Raw genomic sequence first — 14,355 nt, forward strand, 5'->3', positions numbered from 1 at the left:
GGCTGGAGATGTAGTGTAACAGTGCTCGGCACACATGAGGTTCTGGGTTCACTCATCATCACTGCATAAACTGGATATGCTGGCCCACGCCTATGAATCACAGCAAGTTGCAGGCCAGGAAGGGATATTTGAGACCCTACCTCAAAACAAAAATCAAAAATTCCATGACAATCTAAAAGTAAAATATGCATCTTTGTATTATTATTAAGGTACTAAGGATACCCTATTAGGACTTATTAGAAGATAAATCTAAGCTTGTAAATACAATCTTTATGATTTTTACTGTCATGTATTTGAAACCCTGAGACAAAGGACAACTTATGGTCTTTGAATTTTATGTGGAAGGCTAATTCTCCTGTTGTTTTTGTGAAATGGGGGTTTTTACTGTACAGCCCTGCATACGCTGCCCCTTGGATGGTGGGATTAGAGGTAAACACCACTATCTCTGGCCTAGGCAGATATGGAAACAATTTTAAAGATGAAAAGGTGAGAAATAAGGAGCAATACAAAACAGTCGATTTCTCTAATTTTAGAATGTGGTTATTCAGATCACTACTGGCTTTCAGTAATTTAGTACTTTAATGGGTATGACATTAACACACAGTTTTTATTCATAAACTACAATTATGTTTTAGTCTGAATTCTGTGTTTTAACACAATTTAAAATAATCTGCTTTACTTTTATTTACAAAAGTAACTAAGGGACAAGAAGGAGCACCTGGGTATCAGGAAAAGACCAAGATAATAAGATCCGTGTATATAGCCAGTCATAAAAATACAGTGATGCCCTCTTCAAAAAAAAAAACAAAAAACCAGTTGTTCCTGTCTAGTATGTTTAGAATGCAAATGCTTCCAAAGTCAGTCAAATTACGTCATGACGGCTCATGTTTAAAGTTAGCAGAAAAAAACAACTTAGAACTCTATAGTGACTCAAATTTCGAAGATGTGAGTAAAGAGCTCCGCAAATTTTCACAGCTAGGATTCAAATCTACATTAAACTTTAGTGACTAGCCCTGCGAGAGGACACTGTATGCTGAAGTTCACAGAAAGTTACAAAATGGCTAAAAACCTTGGCTCACCAGAAGACATTATCAACAGACACTTATTCAAGACAGATTTTGCCCTAATCTGCAATGCATTTGCAATCCTTGAATATGGGGTTCTATATAAATAGAAGCTACTTGGTATTCAGAGGAGGTGGTGCAAAAACAGCTATTTTCTTTCTAAACACTCTTAGGTGCTGAGGTAAACAGTCTGAAACAGAAGAGCAAAGCAACAGTCTCTATCATAGGTTGGAGAAGAGAAACAAGTTTGCTTTAACAGTATCAGGAGCTACTGGAAGTTAAGCACATCAGTGGGTGCCAATCTGTGTCTGCAAGTGAACTACGAAGGGACAAATTCTGGTGCATATTAATGCTGGGAGGACTAAAAATACTTAAAACTCAAAAGTAAACATTAAAGTACTATAAACCTTTTCAGTCTCGTATAAGATATAATTGTAAGGGGGGGAAAAGGATGGCTCAGTAGGTAAAGGTGCTTTCTGCCAACCTTGATGACCTGGGTCTGATTGCTGGGTTCCACATGGCAGAAGATGAGGTGATGACCTCAATCTGTCTTCTGACCTATACACACACAATGTAGTATGCCCTACCCCATAAATAAATTAATGTTAAAAAAGAGCATTTTTGACATTTTGGAGGGGACACGGGTTTGCAAAGACCACAAGTCAAACTGATGGGAAGGAATAGTTCTGATTATTTTGTCTTCCAGGTATTGCCTTTATCAGCGTCAGTACTATTCCTTCCCCAGGTCCGATTTTAGACCTTTTTAGGAAAAGTGATTCAGGCAACAGGCAAATGTACAATGACAGTACTAAGGAAAGAAATGGGGTTAAAATCACTAATCTCAAAAAGTCCTGAAGTCCCACACAGCAACAGTCTGGCTTCCGGGAGAAAAGTACCAACCATGTTCAGCCATGTAAGTAGCACACTAACAACTGACCCAGAGAAGTTTTCAGTTGGCCTTCACTATCTCTTAACTCTCCCCACCCCCCTGCACTTCCCTGCTCTTCTTTCCTGGCACACAAAATATAGGCCAATGAGCAGTGGGTGGGTGAGGAGGATGTGAGAACAAATTTGAGAAGTAAAAAAGGGAGCAACTTAACCAGGGCATGAATGAGACTGAAGGGTCTAACACGGGCAGACGAACAAGTATCAGAAAGACTGGAAATAACGGAAGGTGCCTTCCTCGGCTGCAGCGCGTGTTCTATGTGTGTAGTTTAAGTAGAGGTCAGACTACCTACCACTTGTCGGAAGCCGGACAGGGGCGGCTGCTTTGGGTGACTTCTAGTGTCTCTTCCGACTCTGAAATGTTAGGATTTCTAGTTCACAAAGGAGACCGTGAAGATGATGGAAGTCCACCGACTTGGAACTCTTCTGAAGCAGCAGCCTTGGCGGCTGACTCCCCAACATCACTCCTACGTCTCCCTCCCACACGTGCCCACCCCGCCCCCTTTCAATAGCAGCACCTCCACGTGCAAAATGCCTCCCGGCACTGGCCCCACTCTAGTGGGCTCCTTCCCCTGCAAAGCCCTGAAACTCCGTCAGCGCCTGCCCCCACACCCCAGAGAAGTGAGGACACCACTCTCCCACCCTTGGCAGCTAAAAAAGGAAAAGTCTCCCATCTAGACTTTCTCCTCAGCCAGAACGGGGCTGGGGACAGGCAGAGAAAAACTTTCTTCTCATATATATTTTTTTTTCCTTTCCCAGAAATTTGAGAGGACCCCAAGTTAGAGGTTGAGGGGGGAGGGGAACCCCTTGAACGTTAAACGGCCAGTAGGGGGAGGGGAGCTCTGGAGACGGAGGGGGCGTGGGAAGAAGAAACAGCCCCGCGAGCGGGGTCCCGGAGTGGCAGGCGTCCCCCCCCAACCTGGCACACAAAGCGGCTGCTGCGCTAGGCTCTCACCAGATCCTTTGTGTTTTCCATCAGGGCCTCATGGGTAGGGGCCGTCCGTGCTCCCCGAGCCCGCGGCGCCCCCTCCCCCCGAGCAGGGGGCGGGCGCCTCTCCCCGGGACTGTGGCGACTACAGGGGGGGACCCCCGGCTGGGCCCGGGCCAGTGGCGGCAGTGGCAGCCCCGGATTTCCCCCCTTTAACTCGGGTGGCCCCAGGATATCAACAACATTAGCATAGCCCTCCCTCCCCAGCGCGCCTGCGCCGTGACCCGCGCCCCGATTGGCCCACTTCCCCACGTACCCTCCTCTCTCCCCTCCAGCGTGGGACCCTCTGCAGGCTCCGTACTCCAAGGACCGTACCAAAACCAGCAGGCGATGAGGTAATGCGGGCTCGCGGCAAGGCGCGGGGCCCAGAGTCAGCAGGAAGAGGAGTTTCTGTCAGCCGCTTTCATTTCTACCCTGGCCTTCTTGAGTCCCTTCCAATATGTTGCCTCTGAGAAGTTGTGCTGGGAAAATTTTCCACTCCAGTCACGCCGCTTCCCCCTACACCCGGAAGATCGGCCTTCCCAGAGGAACTCCCACACGGGGAGGGGCTGCCGGGCTGAGTGCGAGTGACGTAGCGCGTGAGTGGCGGTCACGTGGCTCGAGGCGGCGCAGGCTCCTTCCGGCTCCCTGGGGCTGGGCCGCGGCGGTGAGCCAGACGCCCTGGCACATGCGCAGTGGTGCTCCACGTGAACGTCTGCGTTTCTCCTCAGCCCTGGGGATGCCGCCGGAACGCCGGAGCCGGACGAAAGCAGAGCGGGGAGCCGGCACGATGCCGGGGAGGCAAGCCCGACCCGGGAGCGGCGGCACGCCCCGAAAGGCCGCCCGTTCATCCCAACGGGCACCGCAGGCCGGGCAGCGGGCGGCCCCTAGAGCGGTCACTGCGGCGGCGGCGGCGGAGGAGGAGAGCCGGCTTCGGCAGCGGAACCGCTTGGTGCTCGAGGACGACAAGCCGGCCGCCGAGCGGTGTCTGGAGCAGCTGGTCTTCGGCGACGTCGAGGACGACGAGGACGCGCTGCTGCGGCGGCTACGGAGCTCGCGGGTGAGGGAGGCCCGCTCGGTGAGCGGGCACACGCTCCGGGCCGGGCGCGCGGCGGGAGGCGAGGCCCCGGGGGCGGAGCCTGGGGGACCTGCGGCGGCGGGCGCCCAGGTGGGAGGGACCGGCGACCGCGGGCGCCGAGGGGCACCGCGGCGCCTCTGGCGTTGGGCCGCGGGCTGGCGAGGGCGGAGACGCCGCCTTTCTCCGCCCCAAAGGGGCCGCGGCGCTCCGCAGCCAGCAGGCGCTCCAACCGCTGGCTTGGTCTGCGAGAAGGCCGCCTGCAGCTGGATTCGGCATCTTCGCGTTCTCACACCGTCTGCTGGAACCGCACGGGTGGCCGGTGGATCACCTGTCGCGATTCCGTTTCGTGGATGGAGCCAATACGTGGGCAGAAGGCGTAAAGCTGCGTTTTAATAGTTTCCTCATGTGATGCACACCTCCCAGCTTTTGGGAATGATCGGTGTATTCGTCTCTAATTTTTTTTTTTTTTGGATGCTTACTCTTCGTAGAAATTACAAATCCTTCATGATTGATAAATTTTGCGCTGCCATCACTAATGTTCTATACTTGGCCCGTCGCCTAAGGTATTCTAGGCACTGGAGAGAGATACAGCAATGGAGAACTCCAACCAAAACCCCTGCTGTCTTATAGCTTGGGTATAAGAAAACAAGCTTGTGTATAGGAAAACAAGATGAGGGAGCCCAGTAGTAAAGTTAAAGTATGTTGGTGGAGAGGAAAACTAAAACATTTGGGAAAGGGAGTTAAATTTATGTAGAGGCGTTTTTTAGATAGGGTGGCAAAATGCCTCAGTGTCAGCATTTGTTGAATAATCTGAGCTTTTGTGTGGGGGCTTCAATGGGAGGATGTAGCAGGCTTCTTTGGGAGGATGGAGAATAGTTAGTTACCTTCTGAGTTGTGTGACGGGCCTGTATCAGAAAGGAGACTTTGGTGGATTTTAGTGCAGGTGGATACTGTGGTTGACTCCTTAGACGCTGGAATGAGCTCAGCTCATTTCCAGGGGATTTAATTTTGGGAGGAGGCGGGGGCTAGTTTAGGATTGAGTGTGGTATGAAGTTCTGAGGAGGTTGAGACCGAGCACACAGAACAAGAGATCCTCCTTAGGATGGGAGAGGTGGATTCCAGATGGCCCTGGGTTCTGCCACAGTTGAAGTTGAGATGTTTATTCTTTCCCTGTCCACTTACTTTTTTCCCTTGTCTATTGTGGTCTTTTCCTTCCAGTGTGCTTGTCTCTCGGTGGCTGTACCATCCTGTCTCTCTTGCCCCCCTGGTGGTTCCGATCTCCCTTCCTGTCTTCTTCAGCATGTGCTATGGTCCTGTTCCACCGCATTATCTCATCAGGAGAGCAGACATTCTACAAGCCGTCTTAAGTCTAAGGTGTGGGTGTCTGCCACCACCCCGTAGGAAAGTCGCAGTGACTTGAAGATGGTGTGTCTCCATAGGGTCAACAGCAAGGAAGCTCGGGTGACTCTGAAGTGGAAGATGAAGCAAAAGATAATCTTCCGACTCAGAAGAAGCCGGTTTGGGTGGATGAAGATGACGAAGATGAGGAAATGTAAGTTACCCATTTCTTTCAGAACCTCTCTGGGCACTTTAAGAGTTAACTTGTAGATTTTTACAAAGCACTGTCTTGAAAAGTATGATTATATGAAGAACGAAAGAACATTTGGAAGCCCAGGAAAAAGGTGGTTGGTAATTCTGCATCTGAGAGAATGGTGCTGTTAGATTGATAGTTTTCTGTTCTCTGTGTGCCGGATAGTCAGTGGAGTTAGAGCTTAGCTTGCCTTCGGGATGCCATGGGATGGTTCCGGACTACCATGGACAAGTTTGGAATCTACTCCTCATTTGTAAAATGAGTGTCAGAATAGTGACTGAAGCAGAAGGCCATTTGGATTAAATTATGCATATAGAATTTTTAGCTTGGTGCCTGGAACTCCGTGAAGACTTCACGTAAAGCTAGCACACTGTTACATGAGCGCATGCTGCCTGCTCAGTTTAGTAGTTTCACTTACTATCTCAAGTGCTATTTGAAGCATGGCACCTCACCTTTGAAAAAGACCTTTATAGACAGCTTTTTAAGTGGCTGTGTTGTCCTTTGTATGAGTCAAAAATTTATTGGCCAAATAAATTTTCTGTTTTGATGGAGGAAGGTCATTGGCTAATAAAGGAACTGCCTTGGCCCATTTTATTGGTTAGAAGATAGGTGGGAGGAGTAAACAGAACAGAACGCTGGGAGGAAGAGGAAGTGAGCTCAGACTCGACAGCTCTCCTCTCGGGAGCAGACGCCTCAGAGAGACGCCATGCTCCTGGCTCCTGGGCAGACGCACCCTATGAAGCTCCAACCCAGGATGGACATAGGCTAGAATCTCCCCGGTAAGCGCACCTTGGGGTGCTACACACAGATGATTAGAAATGGGCTAAATTAAAATGTGAGAATTAGCCTAGAAGAGGATGGGCCAAGCAGTGTTTAAAAGAATACAGTGTCCGTGTAATTATTTCGGGGCATAAGCTAGCTGAGCAGGCAGCTGGGGTGCTGGGGACGCAGCCCTGCCGCCCCTATTTACAACACTGTTTCATTGTAAGAATGCTGACATAAAAATCTTCATGAAAGCCGGGCGATGGTGGCGCACGCCTTTAATCCCAGCACTCGGAAGGCAGAGGCAGGCGGATCTCTGTGAGTTCGAGGCCAGCCTGGTCTACAAGAGCTAGTTCCAGGACAGGCTCCAAAGCCACAGAGAAACCCTGTCTCGAAAAACCAAAAAAAAAAAAAAAAAAAAAAAAAAAAAATCTTCATGAAAAAACTTTTGTGTTTCTAATTAATTTCTTAAAGATTTTTTGAGGGTAGTGCTCTTTGAGCAGAGACTACATGTATTTTAAGGTTATTGGTAAATACTGCCAGATTGCATAAAGGATCATCTTCCTCATGTAAAGTGTGGATTTCAGGGCCTTTTTGTTTGTTTTATTTTATTCAGTGAGTGTTGTTTTGCACACTTTCTTAGTTTGATGGTAGGAAAATAACCCTACTGAAATTGTGTTGAGGGAAATTGATATAGTTACGTGTATTATATATGTTCTTTATTATTTTCGTTTTTTAGAGATCTTAGTGTCTCAGATTTCTTACATACTAAGAATTTCAAACTTTTATTTGCTAGAGGTTGAACCCAGGGTCTGTGCATGCTGAGCATATACTTTGCTGTTGAGCGTTATTCCTTCCTCTTGAGCCTCCAAGTCATACTTACAGTGTGTTTTCTTTTATCTTTCTTATGCACAGAGATTTTCAATTTTCAGAGAGTTCAGACTTTGAGTCTTTTCAAATTTTATTTTTGTTATTTAACAGTAAAAGGTCCTTTATTAGACAGACTGTTGTTTGCCTATAAAGTACAGGCAGTATTTGATGGTTTGCTCTTAGTGCATTTGAGTTGCCTAGGATATTTTGGAGAGTGATCCGAAGTGTATCTAGATAATTCAGGATGAGTTTACTTAAATATTAGCTCTCCAGAGCATATGAGAGACTCAGGAGGAAGAATGGACAACACACCAAATGGAGGTATTTGAAACACACGTCTTGCAGTCTAACTTCACTGTTTAGTAAATGTTTCTTCAGAATACTAAAGGCATCATCATTTTATTATGGTTCTTTGCAAATCATTAACAATATGCTTGTTCTGTGCTTTGTAGAGTTGACATGGTGAACAATCGGTTTCGGAAAGATATTATGAAAAATGCCAGCGAAAGTAAGCTCTCAAAAGATAAGCTTCAAAAGAGACTTAAAGAGGAGTAAGTATCCCTTTTCCTGTGATTTATCAAGAGGTATATTACCAGACATTTGTTTCTCTTTAGAACAGCTTTTTGGATAGTCACATCTGTACCATGAAAAGGTAGTCATTACTTGCTTGGTGACTTTGTGTAAGTATTTATGGCAGGGAATACAACAAAGATAATTTGAAGTGGGAAAAAACCCCAATATCTTGAAATGCTACCACTTAAATATAGTAAGTATTACTGGATCATTCATATGTATGTAAGTCAACTCTATCAAAACCCTTTTCCCCAAGACAGGGCTCTCATTGTGTAACCTCATCTAACCTCAAGACGAGCTTCTCCTGCCCTTGCCTACTGTACTGGAGTTACTGGTAAGCACTACTATGCTTGCCTTTCTCTGGAATATGAAAAATATGAAAAACATAAGTATCCATTATCATTGGGTTCAATTAAAAAAACCAACAAAAGGACCTTTCACCCTAGTTAGCTTTATTTGAGTATTTGTATTTTCAGGATCTGTCTGAGAGTTAGATGTGGATAATTCTACACTAACCATCTGGATTCCTCAGTGTGATCAGTCACCGTAGATTAAGGTTTTCCTGCGTGTTTAGTGTCATGTCAAAGAAACTAGTAGCTGGCCAGTCAGTACTAAGTACTCTTGACTAATAATCTAAACAAGCATACTTATTCCTTTTTTTTTTTTAACATGATACTGGTTTCACTACTTTTCTTATTTAAAAAAATAATTCTTTTTTTTTTTTTTTTTAAGATTTATTTATTATGCCTACAGTATTCTCAGTATTCTGTCTGCATGTATGCCTGCAGGCCAGAAGAGGGCACCAGATCTCATTACAGATGGTTGTGAGCCACCATGTGGTTGCTGGGAATTGAACTCAGGACCTTTGAAAAAGCAGGCAGTGCTCTTGACCACTGAGCTATCTCTCCAACCCTCAAAAATAATTCTTAATGTGTGTGAGAGGTCAGCAGATAGCTTTCTGAGTTAGTTCTCTCCTTCCTCCATATGGGTTCCAGGGATTGCATTTATGTCATTAGGCTTGGTGGTGAGTACTATTACTTCTGATAGCCAGCCCAAATGATTGCCCACCCCAGGCCCTTACAGCCCAGACTGGTCTCAGACTGACTATATAGCTGAAGATGATCTTGAATGTTGATCCTTCTGCCTCTGTTTTCTAAGTGATGGGATTGCAGGTGTGTGGTACTACACCTGTTTTTGTGTGGTTCTGGAGAATTGAGCTCAGGGCTCTGTGCATATTAGAACTTTAATAATTAAATTTGAAATATGGCGCTTTTTCATTCATTTTAAATTTTGTCTTTGTGTGACAGGGTCTTTCTGTGTGATCCTGGCTATCTTGGAGCTTGCTATGTAGACTAGGCTGGCCTCTCAGCCTCCCAAGTACTGGGATTAATGTGTGCCACCATGCCCGCCCTACTTAGCATTTTATTTATTCATTTATGTATGTATGTATTTATTTATTTGTATTGCTATTATTGAGTTATATATTTTTCTCTGCTACCCTCCTATCCTCTCCCCTACCCTTCTACCCTCACTCATGATTCCCATGCTCCAAGTTTACTCAGGAGATCTTGTCTTTTTTTATTCCCATGTAGATTAGATCCATGTATGTCTCTTTTAGGGTCCTCTTTGTTGTCTAGGTTCTCTGGGATCTCTTTAGTGTTTTATAGAAGTCGTGGGGATTGAAACTTGAGGGCTTGCTAGATAAGTGCTATACTTCTGTATTCCTGCTCTCTCCTTCCCCTTTATTTTGATACAGGATCTTCCTGGATTGACCAAGATGGCCCCTTACTTGAATTCTTTCTGTTGTGCTGGCAGGCTTCAAACTTAATCTCCTCTTCCCCTAGCCTCCCATGCATTTATGATTATAGGCCTGTATCATTGGGCCTGAATGAGACTGATAAAATTTTGTATATTCTAGTTATTTTCAGACATATTCTTTTTAGACATGTTCTTCATGTAACTCTATATTCTGGCATTGGTTTATCACCAAAAATAAACTACATAGTTCCAAAAATTTAGAATGAACGATACGAGCAAACAGGATAGTCATATACTTGGATGTAAAGTTAACAAATATACATTGAGGTACACTGTATCCAGTGTTGTTTTTTGGTGGGCAGAGGTTTCTGGGTTTCCAAACTGAGCTTGGGCCCATTCTGTGTGAATAAAAATCCTAATTTTGGAACAGATTCTGTATGTACTCTAAAGGGTGCCCAGAACTATACAGAGTCTGAACACTGAGCAGAGTTATCACAACATTTTTGTTTTTTCTCTCAGATTCCAGCATGCCATGGGAGGAGTACCTGATTGGGCAGAGCCTGGGCACAAGCGGAGAAAATCTTCAGATGGTGAGTGTTGATGTCTGTAAGCTAGTATGTCTCTTTCTTTGCTTTGTTTTTATTGGCATTTCCCCAGACTTTTTAAAATGTAGTGTTTTAAATAAACTTCCCTTGTTTTTGTTGACTTTTCAGTCCGACATTCTCTGAGGGAAGACTGTTTTTGATAAGCAAAGGCTTATTTAATCGGGTTGAGTGTCCCTAGTGTGATACTTGGAATGTTTTAGAATCTGAAACTTCTGGAGCACTGGCTTTTTGAAGCCAGGAATGAGAAATTCTACACTATGAAACTGTTTCATGCTCCCAGTTATCAGAAGTATCATTAAAATCATCTTCAGGCAACATATAAAAGGTATAAAACAAATAAGGTTCATGTTTAGCATTGGGTCATTCCTGAGTCACCTTATCACATACGTGCAGGTACTCTGAGTCTGTTCCAGAGCATATCTGATCTAAGCCTTTCAGACCAGAGTAGTCAGCCTTGGTGTCTTACCTCCTGTGAGGAAGATAGAGGGTGAATGGATTGTTTCTGTCATTACAGGACTGTATTTTATGACATAGGATTAAGGAAAATGAGTAATACTTGGTTCAGAGCCCCTTCTGAAGACACCTGTAACTAATCTAGCTGTTCAACAGAAATGGGTGCCTGTCAGTGGAGCAGATATCAGATCAAGTCCAGATGATAACATAAAAAACTGCAAGTTTTAAGATTAGCTTGTGTTATTAAATATTTTCTACTTTAGACCTTCTGAGTTTAGATATTGTAAGTACAGGTGGCTTTGTCAAGATATGATTTGTGTGCATGGTTATTAAATTTAGAATTAACATTTAAAACCAGTTATGTAGCCTCATACTTATTTAGGAAGCTCTTAATATCTTTTTATCTGGAAATGAAACATGATACTCATGCATGCTTCAGACAGGATTTTGTCGGTAACTCTGAGTGAGCTGTATAGTTGGAAGCTGGCCTTGAGCTTACAGAGATATTGCCTCCGCCTCTGGATTACTGGGATTTAAAGACTCTAGGCCATTTGTATTTTTCCTGTATTATAGTCTGGATGTTTTTGGATCTGTCAGTTAATGTTGGGACGCTGTTAAAAATATTTGTTCAGAGGCTAAATTTTAATTACTGTGTTTTTTAGTTCTAGAATTTCCATATGGTTTTTTGTTTTGTTTTGTTTTGTTTTATTGGGGACAGAATCTCATGTAGCTTATGCTGGCCCTGAACTCAGATGGCTGGTGGCAGCCGGTTCTCTCTTTTCACCAGTGGGGCCTGCGTGTCAAACTGGTTGTTAGGCTTGATGGCAAGTGCCTTTACCCACTTGACCATTCTGTTATTCTTCATTGAGATGCATATACACAGTTGACTGGCATTGATCTTTCCTTTTCATGTGTAATGTTAAGCTATATATCTGTTTACCCTGTTGCTAATTTTGCTATAATTGTGAGTCACCCTTTTTAAGTGAAACGCTGGCTTTATTTATTTTATTGATCTTCTTTCATCTTACTAACCATCTGTGTGTGAGTTTTCTTCCCAGTCAAGCTTTAATTTTAACTATATATATGAAGTGCTGTGTCATCTTTTTTCTTTTATTGTTTCGAATTTACCATTTTCAACTTAAAAAGAAGTTGAAGTTGTGAAGCTAGGGTAGGAGTTAGATTTGGAAATAGAGAAGTTTGGGTTAGGAAATGGCTTTCTGTTTGATTCTAAAGATTAGCCTTGTGGGTTTATTTATTCAACGTAGATGAAAGTGAAAGTGAAGAGGATGAAGATGATTTGTTGCAAAGGACTGGGAATTTCATATCCACATCCACTTCTCTTCCAAGAGGAATTTTGAAGGTGAGAGTTGTTGAGATTGGACTTATTCAGTTACTGACCTGTGAAATCCATCCTGCTTCCTAAGTTGTGCACGTAGAGATGCTGCTTGTATGTGGGGCTAGTGTTTGATTGTCATTTTGCTTTAATAAATATTTGCTAGATTTTTCTTTTGCAGAAATGATGGAGCACTCCTTAAGTATGTCCTACTTAAGTTCTTCTAGGGATCCTGTTTGGTTTCTTTTCATTTCCATTGGCAGTAATCTCTTGTTGATGTCATCTCAATCAGCCTGCTTCAGTGGTAACATGACTGTGCTCTCCACATCCACTGTACCTCACCCTGTGAACTATTCTTGACGTAGTAATACTAGAGGGAGCTTTTATTTACTTACCTGTATATGTTGAGGTATGTACATGGGAGAGTAGGTACCTAAGGAGTCCCACCAGAAGAGGGCATTCTATCATTGGAGCTGGAGTTACAGGTGGCTATGAGCTCTGTTTGATATGGGTGCTGGATCTTAGATTTGAACTGTGTATTCTTAACCACTGAGCCATTTCCCCAGCCCTTAGAGGGAGCTTTTAAAAACAGATTCTGGTCATATCACTTTTACTTGCTTTTTAAACTCTCTTGTGTTTCTTACCATAGTCTCCAGTGTCCTTTGCGTTTTTTCTTATACCCACAGCATTAGCTTCATCTCAGACCTCCTTTATCTTGTTATTCAGGCCCATCCAGGCCTTTGTGTTTCTTTAACTTACAGGATTCTTTGTTGCCTTTAAACCCTGTACCTTCCTTTCTTTTGTCTGTGCCTTCCTTAGGCACTGCTAGTGGCTTCTTGTTTCTTCCCAAATTGTACTTTGGAAAGACACCTCTATTGCTTTGTTACTTGCACCATGTCTGATTCATTAATTGTAGTAACCAAGTGCTTCCCCAACACAGTGCTTCAGCTAAGTAGCTGTCAAATACAGCAGACCTGTTTAATACATATTTTCCTTTCTATAAAATTGTGTGTTTCTGAAGATGGGGCAATGATAAATAGTAGTATGGTAAGTTACAGTTAGACAAGACTGATGCTTGTCTTCCCCTCCCTACTGTTCTGCTCCTTGAAGTTGAAGCACTTCTACTGTAAAGACACTTCTTGTGTCTCTGACCTCCACACTTGTACTGAGGTACACATGCCTGTGTTCACACATGATTTATATACACAATAACAATAATAAATAAAAATGAGAAATGGATGAAGCTGCATAAAGAAACAAAGTTTAATTTCAGTAATTCTGAACACAGGCAATGCTTACTTTGTTCCTAATTGAAATTTTAGTGTGTGTGTGTGTGTTTGTGTATATACCTATAAAAATAAAAGCAACAGCTAGAATAGTTCAAGTGATGTAGTAGATCACCATCATTTTAAACTAGCCACCTGTGTCGTAAGGGGAAGATAGTAGTCATTATGGACTGTAGACTGTCTAGACAGTAACATAGAGCCTGTTGCACTTATATCAAAACGGGCATTTTAAGTAAAATTTCTCTTTTAAGTGCCAGTCTCTAAGCCAAAATTGATACATCTTTGGGACACTACTACATACTAGTACTCAAAAAATGCTTAGTAAGTTTAGACTTCACTTGTAGAAAGGTGTATCAGACTATTGAGTGCTATGACAGAATATATGACAGAACATCTTATAAAGAAGAAAGATTTACTTTGATTTAGTTTCAGACTTATTTTTTCCTTGTTCTCCCCCTTTACCCCCCAATAGTGTTGCCCTGTGTAGCCCTGGCTGTTCTAATGTTACCTCTCTAAACCAGGCTGGCCTCAAACTCAGTGATCACTTGCTTCTGCTGGGATCAAAGGTGTGCATCACCATGTTTGACTCTCAGGACTTGAGTCCATGGTCTGCTGGCATGTTTCTCATGTTCAAGGCATAGAGGAGTTAAGTTGGTTACCTCCCAGTGCCCAGGAAGCAGAAGAGAGGAGGCCTAGGAGGTCAGGGAATAGCATATTCTCAGGGACATTCCCCCAGTGACCTTCTCTGAAGTTAGGCCTCTCCTCCAAAGTTTCCAGCCCCTTTCAAAATTACCCCACTAACTGCTTTGGATTTAGTCTTCAATGCATGAGCCCGTGGAGGACATTTCATGTTCAGAGCTTAACAAAAGGACCTAAATGACTTAATCTTTCACTTCAGAGATGGTGCAGATGAATTCTTGTGTAGTAAAGTTGACTCGCTAACAGGTACCAGACCCATGGTCCTGAGCACTCTTTGGTTTTGCATTATAAACAATGTTTTTTTCCTTCTTTCTATAAAATTGGATCTCAACCTTCCTAATGCTGTGACCCCTTAATTCAGTTACTTGTGT

At 43.7% G+C, this 14,355-nt stretch overlaps 2 protein-coding genes across 10 annotated transcripts in view; one reads left to right on the forward strand and one right to left on the reverse strand.

The window, feature by feature from the left end:
• Mbtd1 (mbt domain containing 1) overlaps positions 1–3,506 on the reverse strand; it is a 59,144-nt gene extending 55,638 nt beyond the window's left edge. For 4 of the 9 annotated variants that reach the window (XM_041664260.1, XM_041664259.1, XM_041664258.1 and 1 more), the window contains exons 1-2: positions 2,965–3,232; positions 2,303–2,363 (exon numbers count right to left, since the gene is read on the reverse strand). The gene's annotated coding sequence lies outside the window, so the exon portion shown is untranslated. Of the gene's footprint in view, positions 1–2,302; positions 2,364–2,964; positions 3,233–3,253 lie in introns of those variants that run through there. The other 5 variants (XM_041664257.1, XM_041664253.1, XM_041664254.1 and 2 more) reach the window with 4 other exon arrangements.
• Positions 3,507–3,510: 4 nt separating this feature from the next.
• Positions 3,511–14,355, forward strand: part of Utp18 (UTP18 small subunit processome component) — a 28,469-nt gene continuing 17,624 nt past the window's right edge. Inside the window, exons 1-5 of the mRNA XM_041664251.1 lie at positions 3,511–4,036; positions 5,494–5,606; positions 7,730–7,828; positions 10,128–10,198; positions 11,932–12,026. Of these exons, the coding sequence (XP_041520185.1) occupies positions 3,665–4,036; positions 5,494–5,606; positions 7,730–7,828; positions 10,128–10,198; positions 11,932–12,026 (750 nt within the window). The 5' untranslated portion in view covers positions 3,511–3,664. The remainder of the gene's footprint in view (positions 4,037–5,493; positions 5,607–7,729; positions 7,829–10,127; positions 10,199–11,931; positions 12,027–14,355) is intronic.

Source organism: Microtus oregoni, unplaced genomic scaffold (assembly GCF_018167655.1).
Source record: "Microtus oregoni isolate MIOR12 unplaced genomic scaffold, Mior012 000015F_ref0000493, whole genome shotgun sequence".
Classification (NCBI taxonomy): domain Eukaryota; kingdom Metazoa; phylum Chordata; class Mammalia; order Rodentia; family Cricetidae; genus Microtus; species Microtus oregoni.